The sequence below is a fragment of the Podarcis raffonei genome, chromosome W (assembly GCF_027172205.1).
Source record: "Podarcis raffonei isolate rPodRaf1 chromosome W, rPodRaf1.pri, whole genome shotgun sequence".
NCBI lineage: Eukaryota > Metazoa > Chordata > Lepidosauria > Squamata > Lacertidae > Podarcis > Podarcis raffonei.
The window spans coordinates 31,116,141-31,142,792 of record NC_070620.1 but is presented as its reverse complement, the minus strand read 5'-3'; the positions used below and the strand labels follow the sequence as shown (position 1 = coordinate 31,142,792).

General features: G+C 43.7%; 1 protein-coding gene across 1 annotated transcript in view; it reads left to right on the top strand.

The window, feature by feature from the left end:
* The window catches only part of LOC128406013 (unconventional myosin-XVIIIb-like), a 176,338-nt gene that overhangs the window by 87,230 nt on the left and 62,456 nt on the right, over nt 1-26,652 (top strand). Inside the window, exons 14-20 of the mRNA XM_053373062.1 lie at nt 826-1,030; nt 3,382-3,491; nt 5,321-5,383; nt 5,520-5,648; nt 6,740-6,883; nt 9,258-9,347; nt 16,218-16,337. Coding sequence (XP_053229037.1) covers nt 826-1,030; nt 3,382-3,491; nt 5,321-5,383; nt 5,520-5,648; nt 6,740-6,883; nt 9,258-9,347; nt 16,218-16,337 — 861 coding nt within the window. The remainder of the gene's footprint in view (nt 1-825; nt 1,031-3,381; nt 3,492-5,320; nt 5,384-5,519; nt 5,649-6,739; nt 6,884-9,257; nt 9,348-16,217; nt 16,338-26,652) is intronic.

Here is a 26,652-nt window from a genome sequence, read left to right as displayed (position 1 = left end):
GGAGTGTTCAGTTAGTGAGCTTTTCCCATTCTATGATTTTCTTAAAGAGTATTATGCACAATGGTTTGTAAGAGAGGATGGAGGCAGCTTTTGAAACCCCACCAGGGAAAACCAAGTAACGCTAAGAGTGTTAGGTTTTTATTATTTCTCCAATGTTTTTTTTAAAAAACAACAACAGCATTAGCAACTTGAGAGTCTGATTGACAAGGCAGAAAACAAATATTTTTCTATTTGAGTGTTTCTAGATGCTTAGCAGTTCCATTTACTTGATGCCGCTTTTTCTGTGAACAGACAGTGGTCTTAAGAATGTTATCTATGTGGTTTTTATTGCTGCTCTGGCTGATTTTATTATTATTTGTGTGGTTGGCTTTTATTTGAAACTTTTTTGCTACATTATGATGCTTTTTGTCCCTGTTTATTTTATTGATTGATTGCATTTATATCCCGCCTTCCTTCTTCCAAGGAGCTCAAGGCACATGTAATATACCTGCTTCTTCCCGCTGCATGTTATCCTCACAAAAACCCTGTGAGGTGGGTTAGGCTGTGAGTGAGTGACTGGCCCAGGGAGCTCCATGGCAGAGTGGGGAGTCAAACCTGCACTTTGCAATCAGATGCAAAAAGTGGGTGGGTGGATGAGAGAGTAAGAGAGAGAAGTGAAAAAGAGGTTGACTGTCCAGAGTTCCCTGTGAAGAGGGATTGATCGTTGACCCTCTCTGGAAATTGTAACTCTGGAATAACAACTTTTGTATGGTGTGAATGTGGTCTATAATCTTCAAGCAGAAGATCAGGAACTCAATTCCTTTGTGTTTTTCTCCACTTCCGTAGGATTCTCTCATCAACCTAGTGAAGAGATCCCAGATTCACTTTGTCCATTGCCTCATTGCGAGAACAGAAATGGACAGAGAAGGAGGCACCGTTCTGCAGTCCTGTCTGATGGCAGGGGGAACAGCAGCAGGATGGGACATCTCCGCCCTTCGAGCCCAGCTCTCCGGGGGCCAGATATTGGATGCATTACGGCTCAGCAGGATAGGTGCAGGAGGGTTTCTGTTGCATGGAATGGCTGGGCATCCTGCATCTACTCACTGGGTAGTCATTTATAAAAAGAGGCATGGCATGGAAAAAGTGGATGAAGAATATTTTTCTCTCACTCTCTCATAACACTTGAACACATGGACATCCAAAGAAGCTGAATGTTGGAGGACTCAGGACAGATGAAAGAAAGTCCTTCTTCATGCAGCACATAGTTAAACTACGGAACTTCCTCCCACAGGAGGCAGTGATGGCCATCAGTCCAGATGGCTTTAGAAGAGAATTATTCAATTTCATAGAGGAGGAGAGGGCTATCGAGGGCTCCTAGCCAGGAGGGCTCTGCTCTGCCTCCACAGTTGGAGGTTGTAATGCTTCTGAATGCCAGTTTCTGGAAGCCACAAGAGGGGAGAGGGATGTTGTGCATGGATCCTGCTTACAGATTTCCCGTTGAGGCCACTGGTTGGCCACTGTGAGAACAGGATGCTGGACTAGATGGGCTGCCTTTTGCTTGACCTAGAAGCCAGACTCTGTTTATGTTCTTAGGGTGCTTGACTCGGTGCAGGGAGTGTTACAGCTCCTCTGCAGCAGGGCAGGAGAACCTGCTGCCCTCTGGATGTTGTTAGACTCCCATCTCTCATCAGCCCCAACCAGCATGGCCTGTGGGCAGGAATGATGCAAGTTGGAGGGCTGTGGCATGAGTAGAGAATTGGATCCAGCCAGTGGGCTAGATTCCTAAGTACCCCATCTCCTTGTGACCCAACCTTGGCAGGTGGGTGGGACTGATGACACTGGGTGATTGACACCTGCCAAAGTTCCAGGATCAGCTGAGTGGTGGTGAAGTCAACCTACTTTAAAGAGGTGCTTGCTGCACCAGTTTCATCACACTGCACTGCAGGGAAGAGAGAAGGAGCATGGAAAGGAGACGGTTCATCTTTGCTCTCAGTTTTATGTTTTCATCAGATGTGTGAGGTCTTTTCTTTTGTTTTCTTGTAATAAATTTTATTAAGGTTTATAGAGAAAAATAAAAAACTTAATATCTTCCCCCCCTTTTAAACCAAACTAAGACTTTTATCTAGATACAGTGAAAACATAAAAAGGGGAGGAGAGAGAAAGAAAAAAAGAAAAGGAAAGGAAAAGAATACAAAGGAGGTTAAAAGAAAAAGATAGAAAAATAAGATTTAGAAAGTAAAGTACTTCTGCTATATAAAATCAGTATTCACTTTGTCCAATCCAATATAATACCCAACAAAGCCACTTTCTATACACAAACATTATGTTAAATCCTCAAATCCAAATATCATTATTTCTTTTTCTTTTTCATGCAAAAAGTCTATGACAGGTTTCCAGTCTTTAACAAACGTTAATAATGACTTTTCTCTGATTAAACATGTCATTTTCGTCATCTCAGCTAAGTCTCTTAGTTTTAACAGTCATTCTTCCATTGTTGGAAATGATGGGTCCTTCCAGCTTGGTGCCTGTAAAAGTTTCGCAGCTGTGACCATATATTGAAACAAAGTTCCATATTCCTTTTGTAACTGTATATCCATAAGTCCCAGCAGACAGAGTTCTGGCTCCAGTTGATAATTAATCTTCAATGTTCTCCATATCAGTGTATGTATTTCTATCTTTTTTTTTTTGCTTTTTTATGTGTCCACCAAGCATGATAAAATGTCCCTTAATGTTCTTTACATTTCCAACAAATATTTTTATAATATAGTTTCTAAATAATTTCTTTTGAAAAGGATTTGTTAGGTCTTGAGGATTTGCCAGGTTTCTGGTGGGTTGGTTTGGATAAGCAAGGCAGTCAGAGCACTAGTTGCTGGTGGCAGTGTGAAAGACCCACATTCAAATCCTTACTTAGTTGTGGAACTATTTGAGACTGTTGGTGTTTGATCTGAGTGCATGTCACAGGCTCCTGGGGCTTCCCAGAAGGTTGCCAGGGGTTCCTGATAATGAAACATGAACATATTAGGGATACCTGTGCGTAAAAAAATGAAAACCCTAGTGACAATAATGTAGAAAATGCATTATGCTGGGGAAAATTACTTGCAAAAATGTATATGAACAGAAGGCCAAACAGCATATGAAAATATGCACTTTAGGAAAGATACACTCTCAAATTTGGAGGGAGACTTTTTAAAATTAAAATTGCAAACTGATGTGGGAATGTGGCAAACTGAATTTATAAAAATGAGAAACTGAAAGAGAAACAGATGGATTTGCCCGTCTTTGGGAGGTGGCCTCAGTGGCTTCTTATCCTCTGGCAACTGAGTGAGCCTTGGGAGGAACCAGACTCTCCTTTGCCAAATCTGCTCAGCCCCTCAGCAAATGCCCCTTTTGCTTGCCTTGCAGGGTACGCAGATCGTATGGTGCGCATGCAGTTCCGACACCAGTTCCAGATCCTGGCTCAGCCAATGATGAAAAAATACAGCTCAGCCTATGAGATGACAGATGAAAATAAGGTGAGCCATGGGCGGAGGATGAGCAAAGACACCACAGGCAGCAGAGGCACTTTAGAAATATTAATATATTTTGGCTAAGTTGCTGCTGTTTTTGCTGCTGCTGCTGCTTATAACAATAATAAACAAATATTGCTTGTTATATAAAGGTTCAGAAATGTGCTTCCATATCATCATTCACCTGAAATATTGTTATTTACCTGCTATTATAGGTGTAATAGCATTAGCTCATCATTGTGTTATGAAGGTGCCTATCTAATAAAAAAGAAAAAATAAATGGGAAGAAAAAGAGATTGTTATATAAGGAAGACCATATAAACAGACATCATGAAACCATCTGTTAGAATATTAAGAACCTGTTAACATAAATCCCTTAAAAGGGGGGGGGAGGAGAAATATATCTATACGCAAAAAAGAAAGTAATATATATTAATGTGGGGGGGGAAATCACTGAAAAGATAACTGAAAAGGAGAATCAGAAAATACAAATTGCATAGTTAGATTAATTGCAGACAAATTACAAGCTAAAAATTTCATGTAAGATTAAAGTAATTCCAAATTCTATTAATTCAACTCCCTTCCCAATTATACTGATTAAATCAGACAAAATGGATTAAATAAACGAGAATGAATTAACTTCTATTATTATTATTTATTATTTCTGTGTTAACTGTGTTAACTACTAGGTGACATTAATAATCAAGTGGCTGTCAAAAAATACATTTCTCCAGAGAGATCAGAGGCTATAATATAAGCAAACAGCCACTTACAAAGAAGAAGAGGAGGGATGACGAACAGTGCCTAAATTCTTGAAAATTCAGCCCCCCCCCCCGCTTCTGCATAATGGAAGCCTCTGTGCAAAATTGATCTCCTTCTCCTAATTTTCTGAGGGATTTTGCAAGCTCCTTCACAGATTCTTCCCCCGCTTACAAATCCCAATTGCAATGAGGCTGTGTGTGAACCAACTGCTCTTTCTGATGTGTATTCAGGGGGCATCACACAGCTGGGAGCTGAATTGCAGGTGTGTGTGTGAGAGAGAGAGAGAGCATGAGAGAGCGCTGCATGGGGCAACAAAGGCTGTGCATGTGCATTTCAGTTAAGACTTCAGGTTTCAAAAAGAAAATCTTGACAGTCAGAAAAGGTCAATGTTGTACCTTGGTGCTGCGGGGAAATCAAGGGTATGGGTGGAGGAATGCAGCTTGTCCCTATTCTTAGTTTTATTCTTTCATTGGAAGTTTTGCCAGGCTGTTGGTGGGTTGGGCTGGTTACATAAGGCAGGCAAGATAGTCATGTTGGTCCCACGAATGTCAGAATTCCCTTGGTCCCATCACATCAGAGGCACGGTGAGAGCAAGCCTTTCCTGTGGCCGCTTCCATGCTGTGGAATCCCATCCCAAGAAAGGCTAGACAGGCTCCCAGTTTCTCATCCTTCTGCCAGCAGGCTAAGGCCTTCCTGTCCAGACAGGACTTTGGAAACTGAGGTGCAGACAGTCCTGAACACTGAGCATCTGTAAGGTCAAACTGCATTTTAATTGCTGATTCTAAATGTGTTTTGATGTGTTTTAACTATTATTTTTTAAGTGGTCTATTCTTGAAGACCCATGTTCAATCCCTTTCTTACCTACAGAAATCTTTGGCTCCATTGGTGTTTGATTTGACTTCTGTCACAGAGTTCTGGGGCTCATTGGAAGGTTGCAAGGGGTTTTGGATAATGCAGAGATCAATAATGGGGGACAAGCCCCCATTCTCTCCCCCCCCCCCCAGCTTCTGCTTATTGGGTAGAAAAGGGGATGTGGAGAGTTTCATTCCTATGTCTTCTCCCTTTCTCTTCAGGCTCTGGAGGAGCTCATCCAGGCCCTCAGTTTGGAGAAGACAATTGCTGTGGGTCGCACTCAGGTACAGGGGAAGTCAATGGGGGTCCTGAGCTCACCCTGTGATGAATGCCAGCTTTTGAGTTGTCCCTTTGGCATCCCCGACTTTTATCCTGCTCGGATCCTGTGGCTTGATTTTCTCTCTCTTTTTTTCTGGGCAGGTGTTCCTGAAAGCTGGAGTCCTCTCTAGGCTAGAAAAGCAGAGGGAAAAACTGGTGTCTCAGAATCTGATTTTCCTCCAAGCAGCTTGCAAGGGGTTTCTCTCCCGTCAGAAATATAAGAAATTAAAGGTAACCTCTTCTTTGAAGATTAGCAAAGCCAGGGGTTGTTGTCATGGTAAATGTTAACATCTCTTGGGATGCTGCTGAGCAAATCCACCACCACAGCTTCTTCATAGCTGTGATTCTGCTGTCGTAAACAACTTTGGGCAAAAAAATTTAAAAATCAATTTTTGAAATACGGGAACCCTAGCTTAAGACTCCCTAATGAAATAGCATCCAGCACCTGTGAAGGCCATCTGCTCCACTCTGAACCAGCTCTTTTCCTGCGTCAGTTACTTCAGGGGTTTCCCTTGCGCTTGCTTTGGAAGCTGCAGTTGGCCACAGCACGATTGCGGAGAGGAGGGAGGCCTTGTCAGCATATCATTCCTGTGCTCAGAGGTCTGCACTGGTTGCCCATTTGCTAGCGGGCCAAGTTCATGGTGTTACTGTTACTACATAAAGTCCTTAACAACTTGGGATCAGTTTAGCTGCTAGATGCACCCACTCAACTGCTTTCATCTGCGGAATTGGCATTGTTCTGGGTGCCCCATAATCCCTGTTCTGCATTTATAAGAACTCTGTCTTTTAGTGTGGCAGCAGTTACACTTTGGAACTCCCTGCCTAGTGCTACCAGGCAGGCGCCTTTGCTCTGCTCTTTATGGCACCTGCTAAAAACATATTTGTTTAGGAAAACCTACCCAGATGTTTACAAAGTCTACTGTTATTTTAACATTTTGAAAGTCTTAAATTATTGCTATTATTTTTTCTTATTGATAAGTTCATTGTTATCTCCTTTTTGTAAATCACTTCAAGCTTTTATAAAAAGCAACCAAGCAGTGTATAAATGTTATGAAATAAATAATAGGGAGGAATTGTGCTGTTATGCTTGCTCCATCAGCACAAGCATTTCTGTTTCCCAGACAGAACAATCTCCCCTCTTCTCTGCCCCATGCAGTGTTGGGGGTGGGACTGGGTGGAGGGAATGCTTGCTGCCACTATTTAGTAGTTGAACCTGAGCCCCAGTGCCCAGGCTAGCCCAGGGCAGAGTTCCCTCTCTCCACAGCTGCCTGGGATGGTTTGCTCCCTCTGGGCTCTGAGGGGGACTCCTGCTCTCCTTTCAGATTCAGCGTTTGGCTGCTCGGTGCATCCAGAAGAACTTGGCCATCTTCCAAGCTGTGAAGGGCTGGCCCTGGTGGCAACTGATGTGTGGCATCCGGCCACTGTTGAGCACCAGCCTTGCAGAAGGTCAGCTCCGAGTCAGAGAGGTAGGTGACAACTGTGAAGGACAGGTGAGGACAGACATGGTGAGGTAGACCTCTGAGGGGTCCTGCTGGGACTCCCATGAGCCACAGAGCAAAGCCACTGTCCATATCATTCTTTTCCATACTTTCGGCACCAACTCTATTGGGGAAATTGAATGAATAGAGATATGGAACTGGAAATTATAGAACCCCAAAGTCATCATGTTCAGTACTTCAGTAATTACTAGAACAGTGCTTAAAAGGTGCTGTCTCAGAGGGCCCATAGATCTGTGACAGGCAAGGGAACTTCCTTTGCATACAGAAGTCCCAGGTTTGATCTGCAGCAACTTCAGTTAGAAGGATCAGGTCACAGGCTGATGCAAAAGAGACAATTTCAAAAGGATTAGACAAGTTCAAGAACGTGAGGGCTGTCACTGGCTACTGCCCATTGCAGTTTTGCTTCCACAGCTGGAAGCAGCAATGCTTCTGGACACCCCAGGAGAGGAGAGGGCTCTTGTGCTTGGATCCTGCTTGGGGGTTTCCCATAATAGGCATCTGGGTGCCTACTCTGAGGTCAGGATGCTGGCCTGTTTCCGCAAACTGTTCTTATGTTCTGATGAAATACAAATAATCTGAGCCAATACAAGGCATCTTTGCCTGCCTGCCTGTTTATATCTTACCTGTTGCCATTTGACCAACCAGCCAACCGCTGAACCTAAAACATTTTGTAAATGAAATATGTCACTTTCCCTTCATCACAGCATCCTGTCGCATTGTGATGTGACCAAGCCTGACAGAACCCATGTGGCAAATGAATAGGTGGACTTGATTCTCACTGGCGAGTCCCCAGGGGCTAGTTTATGTTTTGCCTCAGTGGTGTCCCCGAGTGCACCCCATTTAATTTCTCCCCTCTTAGCAGTAGGTGGCTGCCGCCCAGCACTTTGCCCTTCAGTGGGTGATGGCTTCCCACTTCCCAGCAGCCAAATGGGCTGGTTGTTGAGGATGATAGGAGCTGGGGCCCAGTCGCCCCTGGAGGGGCCCACAGGACTCTCACCCTTGCTATCCACCCATAGCAACCTCAGTTTTCCTTATGTAGCTAACATGACACCATGGAATGCTGATTCCTTGTGGAAAAGGAAATGGAAAATGGGAAGGGAAGTGAATAGAACAGCTGCTGGCTGGACACTTGAACAGGAGCATTCAACGCTGTGGGGTTTTGTCACAGTGCCAACTTCTGCTCACACAAAGTGCAAAACCTCTCTGTCAAGGCTGATGCTTGGTGGTCCCATTGCCTCCAAGAATCATTGCATGAAGTGGGGGTGCATTGGTGGTGCTGTTGAAGTATACATTGTGGTTGTACCTGCACACACCCCAGACACACAACTAGGGATCATTGAAGCACACAACTGCACTCTCTCTCTCTTTCACACACACACACACACACACACACACCTTCCATAATGTGATGGTGACTAGTAATCAGGGAATTATTCTGTGACCATCCTGTCACTATGTAGCATGTAGAACTGGTGGCGCTCAAGGACGTAATTGTCTAGGATAGTGTTGTCATTTATGCATGCATGTTGTATTCTGCTGGCATCTGTCTCTCTCTGGAGACAATGGAGCAGGGTGCCTTGGTGGGGGGGGGTGAGATCAAGCTGTTAGAAGGTTACAGAGCCTTCTGGGGCTGTAGAGACCAATGCAGGAGAGACATGTTTTGTTTCAGCCGGGGCAGATGAAGGCATCCAGTTGTGCTGCTGCAAATGCACCATGGCGTTTCTTCTCTCTGCGGCTCCTCCCAGCAGTTATTCCACCTCTGGTCACCTGTTTGTGTGTCTCCTGGCACTGTCAGTTGTCTGCAAGGGATTCCCACATGGCATGGTTGATATTGCCAGCCTTCATGTCATGTTTGCAGACATCTTTGTAACACAAAGTTGGCCTGGTGCCTGAAGTCAGCTCCACATAGTGCACGTCCTTGGGGATCCTGACATCTTCCATTCTGTGGATATGACCAAGCTAGTGTAGACATCACTGAGACAGGAGTGTGAACATGCTGGGAATGTGGGCTTGTGAGAGCACATCCTTGTTTTGCACTTCCATAAAGCAACGTGCTCAACACACAAGCCTGGTAGACCTTCATCCTGGTATTGGATGCTAGCATCACATTCTCCCATACCCTGTTGTGCTCATGTTTATGTATAGTTTCTATCCATACTGCACTATCAAAGTACATCATGAGGTACAGCAAAGCAAAAGGGGGGTATCTACCTAAAAGGAGCATACAGTCAAAGATTTTACAGTTGAGAGGGGGAGAAGTACAGAATCAAAGCCTATAAACAAATGGAGGGTACAGGAAGGCTCAAAGAGGGTGTGTTTTCTTCTTTCTCCCCATTTTTAGGAGGAGTTGGCATTGCTGCGAAAGAAATTGGAAAATTCAGAACTTTCACGGCAGGAGCTTCGGCAGAGCACAGAACAGCTGGAAAGCAAGGTCAGAAATAGAAACTGTGTGAGGTTCTGTCCTTGCTTCTGGTTGCAACATCATAGATTTGTAGAGTTGGAAGGGAGCTCAAGAGCCATCTAGTCCACCCCCTGCAATGCAGGAATCTCAGCTAAAACCTCGGCTTGAAAACCTCCAATGAAGGCAGTGGACTCTTCCTCACTGGAGGTGTTTAAACAAATATTGCTTTTTTCTTAATTCACACAACAATAATTCAAGCTGGTCCTTATAAGAACAACTGTTTAGGAATTGGCATTTGAGAGTGATTCTCCCCTGCCTTCCTTCCCTGTTCCTTTCTGCTTTTTATTTTTGGGCCTGCAGGCAGGCACTGTCTTGTTTTTGCTGGTTGTGTGTAAGCTGCTCTGGAAGATTTTTTTGGATGAACATTTATTTAATTTAAATAATTAATTTAATTTAATTTAAATAAACATTAAATAATTTATTTAATGTTCTTATTAAATAAATAAAATGAAGAGACTTGCTGAATCAACCTGAAAAGGCTCATCTGCAGCAGTGGCTCCCAACCTCCTTTGGGAGAACAAGTTGCAGCAGTGAAACTGTGCTTGACATGGTTGTACATCGAAATGTGACAGGCCTCTTGTTGAATGCAACATGCATAATAATTACTCCTCTGTTTTCCCAAACTTTGGATGGCAGAGCCTGCAGGGATGGGTGGCCCTGGCAATTTCAGTTTCTGTCCATTTTGTGCTTTTCTCATCTTAAGTTCAGTTCTGCACAAAAAGGTAAAGATAAGGCACCCCTGACAGTTAAGTCCAGTTTTGAACGACTCTGGGGTTGCGGCGCTCATCTCACATTACTGGCCGAGGGAGCAGTTTTTCCGGGTCATGTGGCCAGCATGACTAAGCCGCTTCTGGTGAAACCAGAGCAGTGCACAGTTCACATTTAAAAAAAGAGAAGTCCTAATGAAAATTCAGCAGCTTTTTAGTGTGCATTTCTCCATGGCAACCCTGGGCTGTGGAACTCCTTCCCACAGAGGTGCATCTAGCACCTTCATAATACAGGCTGGATTTACACTGATCTGGAAAATGCTATTTAAAACACACTATTAAAAAACTATAGTCCCCAATGCAATTTCTCATTGGCAACAGATCACTGCTCTGCAGTGCCCTCTGGTGTCACATTTTACCACACATTTTTAACATTTAACTCACCAGTATAGATTAGTCTACACTCAGCTTCTGGCAAATGCTCAAGATGCAACTTCGTGCCTCTGCCTCTGACACTTGGAAAACTACTGTATGTATGTTTCCAGGACCCACCTTATTTCTGTCATTTTACGTGGTTTAAAACTGTTTTTTTTTTTTTTAAATATTTTTATTAAACAATTTTTATAATCATACAAACAAAACATACATAAACAAACAAGAGACAAAAACAGAACAAAAACAAAAAAGAAAACAAGTACCATTTCATATCCTAATTTCTTAAACCTTTCTTCTTCGACTTCCTCATGCCTCCCATTTCTGTATTCCAAATTCTAGTCAATTGCTCAGCAAATCTTCCCTTATTTTACTATAAATTTAAGCTAATCATCCTTATTCTCCTTGTCTTAACCATTACTAATAGTAACCATTTACTTTAGTCCAACATCATTCTAACTGTCATTAATTTTATAATATTTCTTTAGATAGTCCTTGAACTTTTTCCATTCTTCTTCCGCTGCTTCTCTTCCCTGGTTTCGGATTCTGCTCGTCATTTCTGCCAAGCCCATGTAGTCCATCACCTTCATCTGCCATTCTTCCAGAGTGGGTAGATCTTGTGTCTTCCAGTACTTTGCAATGAGTATTCTTGCTGCTGTTGTAGCATACATAAAGAAAGTTATATCTGTCTTTAACACCCCCTGGCCGACAATACCCAAGAGAAAGGCCTCTGGTTTCTTGGGGAAAGTATATTTAAATACCTTTTTAAGTTCATTATAGATCATTTCCCAGAATGCCTTAATCTTCGGGCACGTCCACCAAAGGTGAAAAAATGTACCTTCCTTTTCTTTACATTTCCAACATTTATTGTCAGGCAAATGGTAAATCTTTGCAAGCTTGACTGGGGTTATGTACCACCTATATATCATTTTCATAATATTTTCTCTTAAGGCATTACATGCCGTAAACTTCATCCCGGTGGTCCACAACTTTTCCCAATCAGCAAACAAAATATTATGACCAATGTCCTGAGCCCATTTAATCATAGCTGATTTAACCGTTTCATCTTGTGTATTCCATTTCAGCAGCAAATTATACATTTTTGACAAATTCTTAGTACTGGATTCTAACAGTTCGGTCTCTAATTTTGATTTTTCCACCTGGAAGCCAATTTTACTATCCAATTTAAACACTTCGTTTATTTGATGATAATGCAGCCAATCTCTCACCTTCCCTTTTAATTTTTCAAAACTCTGCAATCTCAATTTGTCCCCTTCCTTTTCCAAGATTTCCCAGTACCTTGGCCACTTCGGTTCCATGTTTAACTTTTTAACTGCCTTTGCTTCCATTGGCGACAACCACCTTGGGGTTTTATTTTCCAGCAAATCTTTATATCTGACCCAAACATTTAGTAGTGCTTTTCTGACAATATGGTTTTTAAAACTTTTATGTGCTTTAACCTTGTCATACCACAAATATGCATGCCACCCAAAAATATTGTTAAAACCTTCCAAGTCCAAAATGTCTGTGTTTTCAAGAAGCAGCCAATCTTTTAGCCAGCAGAAAGCTGCCGCTTCATAATACAATTTAAAGTCTGGCAGGGCAAACCCCCCTCTTTCTTTTGAATCCGTTAATATCTTAAATTTAATTCTGGGCTTCTTGCCCTGCCAGACAAATTTAGATATATCTTTCTGCCACTTCTTGAAACAGTCCATTTTATCCATTATTTGTAATGCTTGAAATAAGAACAACATTCTTGGCAATACATTCATTTTTATAACTGCAATTCGACCTAACAAGGAAAGCTTCAAGTTTGACCAAATCTCCAAATCTCTTTTCACTTCTGTCCAAGTTTTTTCATAATTGTCTTTAAATAAGTTCACATTCTTAGCTGTCATATTCACACCCAGGTATTTCACTTTTTTAACCACAGTCAACCCCGTCTCATTCTGAAACCTTTCTTTTTCAACCTGTGTTAAATTTTTCTCCAATACCTTTGTCTTTAACTTATTCAGTTTGAATCCTGCCAATTGACCAAACTCTTGGATTATTTCCAAAACTCTTTTCGTACTAGCTTCTGGCTCTTGCAATGTAAGTACTAGGTCATCTGCAAATGCTCTCAGTTTGTATTGTTTAGCTCCGACCTGAATCCCTTTAACCAACTGGTCCCTCCTGATCATATTAAGCAAAACCTCCAGGACCGATATAAAAAGTAATGGGGAGATAGGGCACCCCTGTCGTGTCCCTTTTTCAATCTTAAACTCTTCTGTAACCACATTATTCACAATTAATTTTGCCCTCTGTTCAGAATAAATTGCACTTATACCATTCTCAAACCCTTGGCCTACCCCCATCCCCCGGAGGTTCTTCAGCATGAAACTCCAAGAAATGTTGTCAAAGGCTTTCTCGGCGTCCACAAATATCAAAACAGCCTTAGTGTTTATGTTCACTTCCAACTTTTCCAAAATGTCAATTATATTCCTTACATTATCCGACAAATGCCTTTTCGGGAGAAAGCCTGCTTGGTCCCCATGAATCTCCTCCATCAAAACTCTTTTCAGTCTCTTTGCTAAAACATCAGCAAAGATTTTATAGTCCACATTTAATAACGAGATGGGTCGGTAGTTCTTAAGTTGGGTCTTTTCAGTCTCTGTCTTTGGTATAAGTGTAATGTAAGCCTCTCTCCACGTATCGGGTGCCTTCCTCCCCTCCATGATCTCATTACAGACTTCCTTCAAAGGTTGTATCAACCCTTCCTTCAGAACTTTATAATATTTGGAAGTCAGTCCATCCGGTCCAGGTGATTTGCCCAACGTCATATTTTGAATGGCATCTTCTATTTCCTGCGCTGATATCTCCTGGTTCAAAATTGTCTTACTTTCCTGCGAAATCTTTTTCAGCCCATTTTTCTCGTGGTTTAAAACTGTTGACTATTGTTAGCCGCTCTGAGCCCGGCTTCGGCTGGGGAGGGCGGGATATAAATAAAATTTATTATTATTATTATTAACTCAGGAGGTTTCATGCCTGAAACCGCTGATCTCCCTTTTGGCAGTCAGAATTTTATCTACCCTCCCATTCCTGAAGCCATTGTGATGTCAGGGGGGCACATGAGGGCGGTTTGGCCAAATGGAGATGCCTAGCACACCCAATTCAAGCTGGGATTGAAGGGTGCAAGGTTGTTGCATCCTTCTCACACCTCCCTCCCTAAGCCATTTGGGAGGCTGGGATCTGATTATAAAGTGGCACAGGGCTGGCTTGGGGAGGGTGGCATGAACAGCACGGCCCCCCCATGGGCCTGGGGCACTCACCCTAGCAGCCCCCATGCTATGCCCCCCTGGATACCAGGGACTGAACTAGGGACTTGCTGAAGACATGCTCTGCAGCTGAGTTATGGCCTTTCCTGTGCCCCATATGCTGTGTCCCCATGAAGGTGTGCTAGAGAAGGGAGCAGCTAGAATCCCAAAAGCAACTATGATGGGGCAGAAAAGAAAACCGACTTGGATTGAACATTTCTAATATAATCACTCCCTAGGGATGGTGAAGATATTTGGTTTGGCTTCCATTAAAATGTAAACCTTCCTAAATTTACGCTCCTGAAACAATATGCATACCAAGCACAGCTCTCTGTCAAAATACTAAATGCATATATTAATGAAAGTAATACTAAAAATCTCAGTGGAATGATTAGAGTGCTGGACTTGGACTTGGAAAAACAGGGTTCAAACAGCCCCTGCTCAGTCATGAAGCTCACTGGGTGACCTCGGGGCAGAGGATAAAATAGGGAGAGGGAGAATTGTGTGTGCCGCCTTGAGCTGCTTCAAGGGAAGGTGGAGTATAAAAGTAATCATAAACTTTAAAAATACGTTATATCAGAGAAAATTGCTTGAAAAGATTTGTAAAGGTAAAGGACTTTTACAACTAAACGACTAAACAACAACAAGGAGTCTCAAAGCAGCTAACATTCTCCTTTCCCTTCCTCCCCCACAACAAACATTCTGTGAGGTGAGTGGGGCTGAGAGACTTCAGAGAAGTGTGACTAGCCCAAGGTCACCCAGCAGCTGCATGTGGAGGAGTGGGGAAGCGAACCTGGTTCACCACATTACGAGTCTACTGCTCTTAACCATTCTCACTGATAACTCTTATGGGGATCACAGAAAGGGAGGGCAAATATTTACAGCAGTGGCTGCAACACTTTTCAGAGAGAACCCTGTGCTCCCCAAATGTCACAGGGGGACAAGAAAGCTCCAATAAATTGGCTGGCCATAATATCAAAGTGCAAAGCAGTGAATCTCATACCCCACCGCCTTCCAAGTCTGTCCAGAAACTTGGGAGAGTGTTTGAGTTCTCACCAGGAAGCGGGGTGGTGCTCTAAAGAGTAGGCACCCCACCTGATGGCAGCAACCCTGAAGTGAAGTTACAACTGGCTCTGTATTTATTATGCAGAAGTCTATGCTTTTGAATAACGTTTTCCCACTGTATTTATTTATTTTGCAGAAGGGATTTCTCCTAGTTCACTCCACCTCAACCCATCCAGACTCAGGTTCACTTAAGGTGGCCACTTAGGCATATCTCCCTCTGTCCCACGACACTCTCCCTCCCTCCCTCTCACTCACACACACCACAGAAATTTGTGTAATATTTGCACAAGCTAACTTATAGAAATAGATGCTAATTTGTTTATTTACATAAAGGCCATTGTGGGCTAACCTGCCTTTCCCCAGTTTGCTCTAGGGATGTTGGGAACCATGGGAAATGTATTTTCACTTGTTCCCAGGGTCCCTAGATATTGTCAGGAGCATCTGGAGCCTAATGGAGACCCAGACGTGGGGCTTCCTCATTGTCATTGCTTCATTTGGGGTCCTTGAAAATGCATTGGGGAGAGAGTGGGACTTGCGTGAAGGGTTTGGCCTTGGGGAGGCTTTACTTTTTATGTCTGGAAAAAGAACATTTGCAGCCTTAGCTCATTCTGGATTCTGCTGGGGTCGCTCAAGAAGGACACTGACAAACTGGAACGTGTCCAGAGGAGGGCAACCAAAATGGTCAAAGGCCTGGAAACGATGCCTTATGAGGAACAGCTAAGGGAGCTGGGCATGTTTAGCCTGGAGAAGAGGAGGTTAAGGGGTGATATGATAGCCATGTTCAAATATATAAAAGGATGTCACATAGAGGAGGGAGAAAGGTTGTTTTCTGCTGCTCCAGAGAAGCGGACACGGAGCAATGGATCCAAACTACAAGAAAGAAGATTCCACCTAAACATTAGGAAGAACTTCCTGACAGTAAGAGCTGTTCGACAGTGGAATTTGCTGCCAAGGAGTGTGGTGGAGTCTCCTTTTTTGGAGGTCTTTATGCAGAGGCTTGACAACCATATGTCAGGAGTGCTCTGATGGTGTTTCCTGCTTGGCAGGGGTTGGACTCGATGGCCCTTGTGGTCTCTTCCAACTCTATGATTCTATGATTCTATGAATGGAGAGCAATAAAAGACACTGAATCATAGAATCGTAGAGATGGAAGGGGCCAAAAGGGTCATCCAGTCCAATCTCCTGCAATACAACAAGAAGAAAGCAGCTTAAATTTTGGGTGCTTCTGAACACCAGGAATGCTTGAGAGAGCCCTTGACTGCACAACGCCCCCCCACTTGCCTGATTGAAGCAAGTTCAGAGCTGCCTCATGTGACCTGTTGCATTTCTTCCCCCCACTTCAGATCATAGACCTCACGACGGAGCTGTCAGATGAACGCTTGAAAGGTGATGTTGCCTGTCAGATCCTGGAAGGTGAACGAGCTGAAAGACTGAGAGGGTCAAGAGAGGTCAGAGAGCTGCAGGTATGTGCCCAACGGGAGGGCTGGGGGGGGCAGCGAGATGGAACTTGTATGTTGGGTCTTTGCACAATTTCTCCACAGGGCATGGAGGAAAAGCAACCTGTTCACCCAAACAGCCCTGCAGGGCCAGCCCAAGACATTTTGCAGACCCTCCCCTTGGGATGTCCATTTATACATTGTCGGAGAAAGAAGATATGTTTGCATGACATTTAAAAATCCAGAGTGGAAACCTGCTCTTTAATGCTGAATTGGAACAAACAGCAATTTTGGTTTTCTACAGATTGCCATTTGCTCTGATTCAGTGGTAAAGAACAGGTTTTTGCAAGGAAATCTCAGACATAGCACCTTAAAGCCCTGACCTTTGCCTAGAAACATGGCACAAAAGGAAGTCTGTATGAACCCTCAGTCATAATAATTTTAAAGTCCCATCACTTACTATTTCCAGCATCTGACAAGCCACTTGGAAACCAGGCTCCTCTCCTATATGCTGCTGGGGGCAGGGAATCAATTTTATACTTGATGTTCAAAGAGGGAGTAGAACTTCCCTGGGAATGGTGCTCTATAATGCTGGTGCACTTCCAAGAAGTCTTGATCCAGATAAAGGTCAAAGCCTTATCTGCTGATCTTAGGGGCTCAACTGAGAAAGCCAGTGTCATGAGCTGGCAAGACACCAAGGAAAGGGAGGCGGATCCCAGTGAGGGGTGCAGCCATGTTTGGTGCACAGCTGAAGAGGGGAGATTGGGGACTTAGGAGGTACTCATGGGGCTTCAGAGGATGTTGAGTGGCTAGTGGACAATTCACAGGAGCCAGGGGATGAGACACATCACCAGAACCAGAGGTACCCCCATATCCACAGATACGGCAGGCTCTGGAAACACGAGAAAGTGCACTCAAGGAAACTAAAGCAGGCAGGGGAACACAGCTCAACTCACTAGTGGACCAGATGAAGATCATGTTAGGTCCGCACCGGTATGAAGTTTACGGCATGTAATGCCTTAAAGGAGAATATTATGAAAATGATTTATAGGTGGTACATGACCCCAGTTAAGCTTGCAAAAATTTATCACCTGCCTGACAATAAGTGTTGGAAATGTAAAGAAGCTGAGGGAACATTCTTTCATCTTTGGTGGACGTGCCCAAAGGTTAAGGCTTACTGGGAAATTATATATAACGAACTGAAGAAGGTATTTAAATTTACCTTTCCTAAGAAACCAGAGGCCTTCCTTTTGGGCATAGTCGGCCAATTGGTGCCAAAGAAAGACAGAACATTTTTTATGTACGCAACAACAGCAGCAAGAATACTTCTCGCTAAGTATTGGAAGACACAAGATCTACCCACCGTGGAAGAGTGGCAGATGCAAGTGATTGACTACATGGAGATGGCAGAAATGACTGGCAGAATCCGTGACCAGGGAGAAGAATTGATGGAAGAGGATTGGAAAAAGTTTAAGAACTATCTACAAAAATATTGTAAAATGTTTGAGTGTTAAAATGATGTGGGATTTGAAGGCAACATGGCATTTGGGATATGGTTAAAAGAGCTATGAAAAGAAGAATTTTTTTAAAAAAGGAGAGGGTATGAATAGAATAATATTATGTCAAAGTATATAAGGTGGAGTAAAGGATCAAGATAAGGGAAATTAGAGACATAATAACTGGAAATATATAATTATAAATAAGATTGGAAAAAGGGTTAGAATTTGCTGAACTTGACGGAATAAAGAGGAATACAAAAAAGGGAGATGTGAGGAGGTCAGGAAAGAGGGATATGGAACTTTGAAATTTAAAAGTGGAATTTTCTTTTCTTTATTTTCTTTATCTTGTTAAGTGTGTATTTTATGTCTGTTGTTTTTGTTCTTGTTTTGTTATATGTGATATATGTTTTGTAAAACTTTAATAAACATTAAAAAAAAAGAAGAAGATCATGTTAGGTCCGGAAGGAGGTTGTGGGCACTCAGCTGGATGAGGCTCAGGGCAGGTGAGGATCATATTCTTTGTCAAGTGGAGAGGCACAGGGAAGCAATCCAGAGACTCTCTGTTTGCTCAGTTTTCTCTGTTTTCTCTGTTGATGAACCATGGCTTGGCTGCTTCAGGGAACTCCACTGGACGGTGACTTTGGGACTGACCTTGCATGTGTAATAGAGACTTGGTTGGATGAAGCAGATGGGTCTGTTCTTGCTGCTGCTTGTCCACCAGGTTTCTTTTACGCACAGCAACCCAGGTCATGTGAGCAGGGAGGGGGGATTGCAGTGACTTTTAGGAAGTCCAGTTACAGAAAGGTAGCCGTGTTGGTCTGCCATAGTCAAAACAAAAAATTTTTTTCCTTCCAGTAGCACCTTAAAGACCAACTAAGTTAGTTCTTGGTATGAGCTTTCGTGTGCATGCACACTTCTTCAGATAACTGTATCTGAAGAAGTGTGCATGCACACGAAAGCTCATACCAAGAACTAACTTAGTTGGTCTTTAAGGTGCTACTGGAAGGAAAAAAAATTTTTGTTTTAGGAAGTCATTAGTTTACACCAGACATCCTATTGGGAAGACCCAGTTTTCTGAGTGCATGCTCTGGAAGTTGGGCAATAGGGGCAGTAGAGGATTCCTTTTGGCGTAATGATCTCCCCACTGCACCAAGGATCCCCTGGCCGAGCTGCTTCAGGTCATTGCGTATGTTCTCCTGGAGACATCTAGTTTGGTTTTTCTAGGGGGTTTTAACATCCATGCCAACATGACCTTACAAGGGGCCACTCGGGACTTCATGGAAAGCATGACCTCCATGGGGCTGTCCCTGAATAAGTTTGGCCCAACTCATAGTCGTGGATATGCCTCAGACCTGGTGTTCACCTCTATGGATGTGGGTGACACTGAGTAAAAGTGAAACTAAAGAAGTGCCATGGTTGGATCACTTCCTGGTGCAACTGGACTTCTCTGTGACCCTTCCCCTCTGCAGGGAGGTGGGACCGATTTGGATGGTCCGCCCCTGCCACTTAATGGATCCAAATGGTTTCCAGAGACTGGTAGGGGAAGTTTTACCCCATGTTGATGGCCTTTCAGCTGATTCCCTGGTGGCCTGCTGGAATGCGGAGCTAACCAGGGCTATCGACTGTCTAGTTCCGATTGCACGGAGCCCAGACAGCCCCGTGGTTTTCTCCAGGGCTGAGGGTGATGAAATAATCACTTTGAGATGGTTAGAACGGCGGTGGCAGACTCTCACTCTGTGTTTTTTTAAAAACATAATTTTATTGGATTTTTACAATTTTATAGTCACTCAAACAACACAATGTAACATTTGTCATATACTGTAAAAGAAAAAGACACCCCACCCCACCATGACTTCCCTCAACTTCGCCTTCTGGTTCTTTAAATATTTACAACTTCTGCTTAATTATTATCTTATTTTTATATTCATATACCTTAATGCTCTTAATTTCTTTTCAGTTTTATGTCAAAATTTCTTTCATAATTACATCTTACATTTCAATTTCATTCCATGTTATCCTTACTTAACCTTTGGTCTTATTTTCTCACTTGTAAGTGTTTAATCAAACCCTGCTAGTGAGTCCATTTCTTTACAGTATTTCTGTAAATACAGCATAAAGGGTTCCCAGTATTTTTTAAATTCTTCCTTATCATTGTGGAAAACTCATTCTGAATAGGACTAGACACAGGTTAGAGCTCAACATCGGGCCTACCAAGTGGCGATAGCAACAGCAAAGAGAACCTTCTTCACCGCCTCTATTGCATCTGCAGAAAACAGCAGCAGGAGACTCTCTCAGGTGGTTCACAATGTAACGGAACCACCTTCGCCATTGGGGCCCAGTAAGGACCCCAAAATCTCCTACAATATTTTGCAAAGTTTTTTTGCAGATAAAGTCGCTCGGATTCAGAAAGAGGTAGACTCTACCAGAGGTAGACTCTACCATGGGAGTGAGAGAGTGCTGTCTAGTCAAGTTGTATGGGATCAATTTCAATCTGTTACCCCTGAGGATGAGGACAGGCTGCTTGGACAAGTGAAACCGACCACCTGCCTCCTTGATCCTTGCCCATCCTGGTGCATAAAAGCGAGCTGGGAAGGGCTGGGCGATGGGCTCTGCGGGGTGGTGAATGCTTCCCTTTGTGAGGGAGCCCTCCCAGACCCGCTGAAAGAGGTGGTCATTAAACCACTTCTTAAAAAAACATCTTTAGACTCAGCCAATATGGCCAACCCCCTTCATGGATCACTGCCTTGCTGTGGCGAAGGGGCTTGAATAACTCAGAGAAGCTATGAGGTATGCCACGTAGGGCCACCCAAGATGGACAGGTCATAGTGGAGAGTTTTGACCAAATGTCATCCACTTGGATCAGGAATCAGCAAACCACTCCAGTATCCCTGCCAAGAAAACTCCGTGGACAAAACAGGCATATAAAAGTTATGACCCTGGAAGATGAGCCCCTCAGGTCGGAAGGCGTCCAACATGCTACTGCAGAAGAGCGGAGGACAAGTACAAGTAGATTCAGAGCTGATGAAGCGGCTGGGCCAAAGCCGAAAGGTCGCTCAGTTGTGGATATGCATGGAAGCGAAAGGAAAGTCCAATGCTGTAAAGAAAAATATTGCATAGGAACCTGGAATGTAAGAACCATGAACCTTGGTAAGTTGGATGTGGTCAAAAATGAGATGGCAAGAATAAATATTGACATTCTGGGCATCAGTGAGCTAAAACGGACAGGAATTCAGCTCGGATGACCATCATATCTACTACTGTGGGCAAGAATCCCGTAAAAGAAATGGAGTGGCCTTCATAGTCAACAAAAGAGTGGCAAAAGCTGTACTGGGATGCAATCTCAAAAATGATAGAATGATCTCGATACGAATCCAAGGCAGACCTTTTAGCATCACAGTAATCCAAGTTTATGCACCAACCACTGGTGCTGAAGAAACTGAAATTGAGCAATTCTATGAAGACTTACAACACCTTGTAGAAATGACACCAAAGAAGGATGTTCTTCTCATTATAGGGGATTGGAATGCTAAAGTAGGGAGTCAAGAGATAAAAGGAACAACTGGCAAGTTTGGCCTTGGAGTTCAAAACGAAGCAGGGCAAAGGCTAATAGAGTTCTGCCAAGAGAACAAGCTGGTCATCACAAACACTCTTTTCCAACAACACAAGAGACGACTCTACACATGGACATCACCAGATGGGATGGGCAGCATCGAAATCAGATTGATTATATTCTCTGCAGCCAAAGATGGAGAAGCTCTATACAGTCAGCAAAAACAAGATCTGGAGCTGACTGTGGCTCAGATCATCGGCTTCTTATAGCAAAATTCAAGCTTAAACTGAAGAGGCAGCAATGAAAACCATCCCAATGAAAAGCAAGAAAGCAAGTGGCTGTCCAACGAGCGAGGGAGAGAAGGCAAGCAAAATGTTAGGCAGATAGTGAAAGATGCAGGAAACTGAATGCAGATTTCCAAAAAATAGCAAGGAGAGACAATAAGGCCTTCTTAAACGAGCAATGCAAAGAAATAGAGGAAAACAACAGAATGGGAAGAACCAGAGATCTGTTCAAGAAAATTGGAGATATGAAAGGAACATTTCGTACAAAGATTACCATAATAAAAGACAAAAGTGGTAAGGACCTAACAGAAGCAGAAGACATCAAGAAGAGGTGGCAAGAATACACAGAGGAATTATACCAGAAAGATATGGATGGCTCGTATACCTCAGGTAGTGTGGTTGCTGACCTTGAGCCAGACATCCTGGAGAGTGAAGTCAAATGGGCCTTAGAAAGCACTGCAAATAACAAGGCCAGTGGAAGTGATGGTATTCCAGCTGAACTATTTAAAATTTAAAAGGATGATGCTGTTAAGGTCCTACACTCAATATGCCAGCAAATTTGGAAACCTCAGCAGTGGCCAGAGAATTGAAGAAGATCAGTCTACATCCCAATCCCAAAGAAGGGCAGTGCCAAAGAATGCCCCAACTACTGCACAATTGCACTTATTTCACACGCTAGCAAGGTTATGCTTAAAATTCTACAAGGAAAACCTAAGCAGTATGTGGACTGAGAACTCCCAGAAGTGCAAGCTGGATTTCGAAGGGGCAGAGGAACCAGAGACCAAATTGCAAACATGCGGTGGATTATGGAGAAAGCTAGAGAGTTCTAGAAAGACATCTACTTCTGCTGCATTGACTTTGCAAAAGCCTTTGACTGTGTAGGCCACAGCAAACTATGGCAAGTTCTTAAAGAAATGGGAGTGCCTGATCACCTCATCTGTCTCCTGAGAAATCTCTATGTGGGACAAGAAGCTACAGTTAGAACTGGATATGGAACAACTGATTGGTTCAAAATTGGGAAATGAGTATGACAAGGCTGTATATTGTCTGCCTGCTTATTTAACTTATATGCAGAATTCATCATGCGAAAGGCTGGGCTGGATGAATCCCAAGCCAGAATTAAGATTGCCAGAAGAAATATCAACAACCTCAGATATGCAGATGACACAACCTTGATAGCAGAAAGTGAGGAGGAATTAAAGGACCTCTTAATGAGGGTGAAAGACAAGAGCGCAAAATATGGTCTAAAGCTCAACATCAAAAAAAACAAAGATCATGGCTACTTGGCCCATCAAGCTATGGTTTTCCCAGTAGTGATGTATGGAAGTGAGAGCTGGACCATAAAGAAGGCCGCTCACCGAAGAATTGATGCTTTTGAGTTATGGTGTTGGAAGAGACTCTTGAGAGTCCCATGGACTGCAAGAAGATCAAACCTCTCCATTCTGAAGGAAATCGGCCCTGAGTGCTCACTGGAAGAACAGATCGTGAAGCTGAGGCTCCAATACTTTGGCCACTTCATGAGACGAGAAGACTCCCTGGAAAAGACCCTGATGCTGGGAAAGATGGAGGGCACAAGTAGAAGGGGATGACAGAGGACAAGATGGTTGGACAGTGTTTTCAAAGCTACCAGCATGAGTTTGACCAAACTGCGGGAGGCAGTGGAAGACAGGAGTGCCTGGCGTGCTCTGGTCCATGGGGTCACGAAGAGTCGGACACAACTAAACGACTAAACAACAACAACAATATGGCCAACTATTACCCGGTCTCAAATCTTCCATTCTTGGGCAAGGTGATTGAGTGTGTGATTGCTGAGCAACTCCAGGCACGCCTGGAAGAAGCGGACCATTTGGATCCCTTCCAGTCAGGATTCAGGCCTCATCATGGGACTGAAACTGCCTTGGTCGCACTGGTTGATGATCTCTGGCAGGCTAGGGACAAAGGTGAAAGCTGTTTCCTAGTTCTCCTGGATCTCTCAGTGGCCTTTGATACCATTGACCATAGCATCCTTCTTGACCGTCTAGAGGAGCTGGGAGCTGGGGACACTATTATACAGTGGTTCTGCTCCTTCTCCCGGGCCGTGTTCTGAAAGTGGTGGTGGGGGATGAGTGTTCAGACCCCTGGGCTCTCACTTGTGGGGTGCCTCAGGGTTCTGTCCTCTTCCCCATGCTTTTTAACATCTATATAAAGCCGCTGGGAGAGATCATCAGGGGGTTTGGGCTGGGTGTTCATCAGTATGCGGATGATACCCAGCTCTATCTCTCTTCTAAATCAGAACCAGTGAAGGTGATGAAGGTCCTGTGTGAGTGTGATGGCCTGGGAATCTGATTCAGAGGCTGAACCGGAGGAATCCCAGCCCGCACAGGAGTCCCTGCCTCCAGGGCCAGCTGAGCCGGGGCAGGGCCTTGAATCTGTTTTTTTAAATAAATTTTTATTGATTTTCCAACACATATTAAGTGACAATACAAAACAATACAAAAACAAACAAACATATAAACATGTATAATTTCTTAGCCTTCTTTTCCTTAAACCTTCTTTCAACGACTTCCCCATACCTCCTTTTTCTGCATCCTTGTTCTAAATCTTTCCAGCAACCCCTAATTTTATTTACTTATGGCACTTCCTTTAAATCTTTTTTCCCATATCCAATTGTTTATCGCTGCAATTCTATTTTGCATTACTCAAGACATTTTAGCACTCATTAATATTACAACAGTTTTTAAGGTAAACTTTAAATTTCTTCCAGTCTTCTTCCACCGTCTCTTTCCCTTGGTCTCGGATTCTGCCGGTCATCTCAGCCAGTCCCATGTAGTCAATCACCTTCGTCTGCCATTCTTCCAGTGTGGGTAGTTCTTGTGTCTTCCAGTACTTTGCTAAGAGTACTCTTGCTGCTGTAGTCGCATACATAAAAAACATCCTATCTTTCTTTGACACCAATTGGCCTACCATGCCCAAGAGAAAGGCCTCTGGTTTCTTCACAAAAGTGCATTTAAGCACTTTTTTCATTTCATTATAGATCCTTTCCCAAAAAGCCTTAATCTTTGGGCATGTCCACCAAAGGTGATAAAAAGTACCTTCAGTTTCATTACATTTCCAGCATTTGTTATTGGGCAAATGGTAAATTTTTGCAAGCTTGACTGGGGTCATGTACCACCTATAAATCATTTTCATAATATTCTCTCTTAAGGCATTACATGCCGTAAACTTTATGCCGGTGGTCCATAACTGTTCCCAGTCAGCAAACATAATGTCATGTCCAATGTCCTGTGCCCATTTAATCATAGCTGATTTAACCAACTCATCCTGTGTATTCCATTTCAACAGCAAGTTATACATTCTTGACAGATTCTTAGTACTGGGTTCCAAAAGCTCTGTTTCTAATTTCGACCTTTCCACCTGAAAGCCAATTTTCCTGTCCTGTTTAAAAACTTCATTTATCTGGTAATAATGAAGCCAATCTCTTACTTTGGACTTCAATTTCTCATAACTCTGCAATTTGACTTTTCCCTCTTCATACTCTATAATTTCCCAATATTTCGGCCATTTAGATTCCATGTTTAATTTTTTCACTTCCTTAGCTTCCATCGGTGACAACCACCTGGGTGTTTTATTTTCCAGCAAATCTTTATATCTAATCCATACATTATATAGGGCTTTTCTAACGATATGGTTTTTGAAACCTTGATGGATCTTGACCTTGTCATACCATATATACGCATGCCAGCCAAATCTGTTATTGAACCCTTCCAAATCCAAAATATCTGTATTTTCAAGAAGCAGCCAGTTCTTCAGCCAGCAAAAGGCCGCTGATTCATAGTACAATTTTAAGTCCGGCAGGGCAAACCCCCCTCTTTCTTTTGCATCAGTTAGTATCTTAAATTTTATTCTGGGCTTTTTGCCCTGCCAGACAAATCTAGATATATCTTTTTGCCACCTCTTGAAACAATCCATTTTGTCCACAATCTGCAATGTTTGAAACAAAAATAACATTCTCGGCAAGACATTCATCTTAATAACAGCAATTCGGCCTAACAAGGAAAGTCTCAAACTTGACCATATTTCTAGATCTTTTTTCACTTCTGCCTAGGGCCTTGAATCTGAAGCGCCTGCACCTGTGCCGGATCCTCAGGAGCAGACACCAGATGAATCCACTCGGGCTCCGGAGGTGATTGAGGACCCATTGCCTATAGGTTCACCTCTCCCAGCCCTGTCAGGGGAAGGTGAGCCTCCCCCTGGGTCCAGTAACCCTCCAGCCTCTCCTGAGCTGCAGAGGCTCAGGGCAGAGAGGCGGAGGGAACTGGGTTCTCTCAGGAGGAGTGCTCGCCTTAAGGCCAGGAGAGGCGGGTCACCTGTGGGCCGGGACTGCCCCTGGCCTCAGAGAAGATAAAGGCCAGTCAGCCCGGTCCCAGGTTGTGGGAGCAACGTCGCTGGAAACCTGCTTCTGCCAGCACCCAGTCCTGTTCTTCCGGAGTTCCCGACCACGCCCGGCTTCTTGCTTCGGATCCCGCTTCGCCCTTTGTAGACTGTCTCTAGACCCTTGACCCAGGACCGGACTCTGACCACGCCTCACGGTAACCTCCCCCCGGGACCAGCACAGTGAGTGTCTGGAGGAGGTTGGAGGATGGATGGTGGCTAACAGATTGAGGCTGAATCCTGACAAGACAGAAGTACTGTTTTGGGGGAACAGGTTTGGGTGACTCCCTGGTCCTGAATGGGGTAACTGTGCCCCTGAAGGACCAGGTGCGTAGTCTGGGAGTCATTTTGGACTCACAGCTGTCCATGGAGGCACAGGTCAATTCTGTATCCAGGGCAGCTGTCTACCAGCTCCATCTAGTACGCAGGTTGAGACCCTACCTGCCCGGGGACTGTCTCGCCAGAGTGGCGCATACTCTGGTTATCTCTCACTTGGACTCCTGCAGTGCACTCTGTGTGGGGCTACCTTTGAATGTGACCCGGAAACCACAACTAATCCAGAATGCAGCAGCTAGATTAGTGACTGGGAGTGGCCGCTG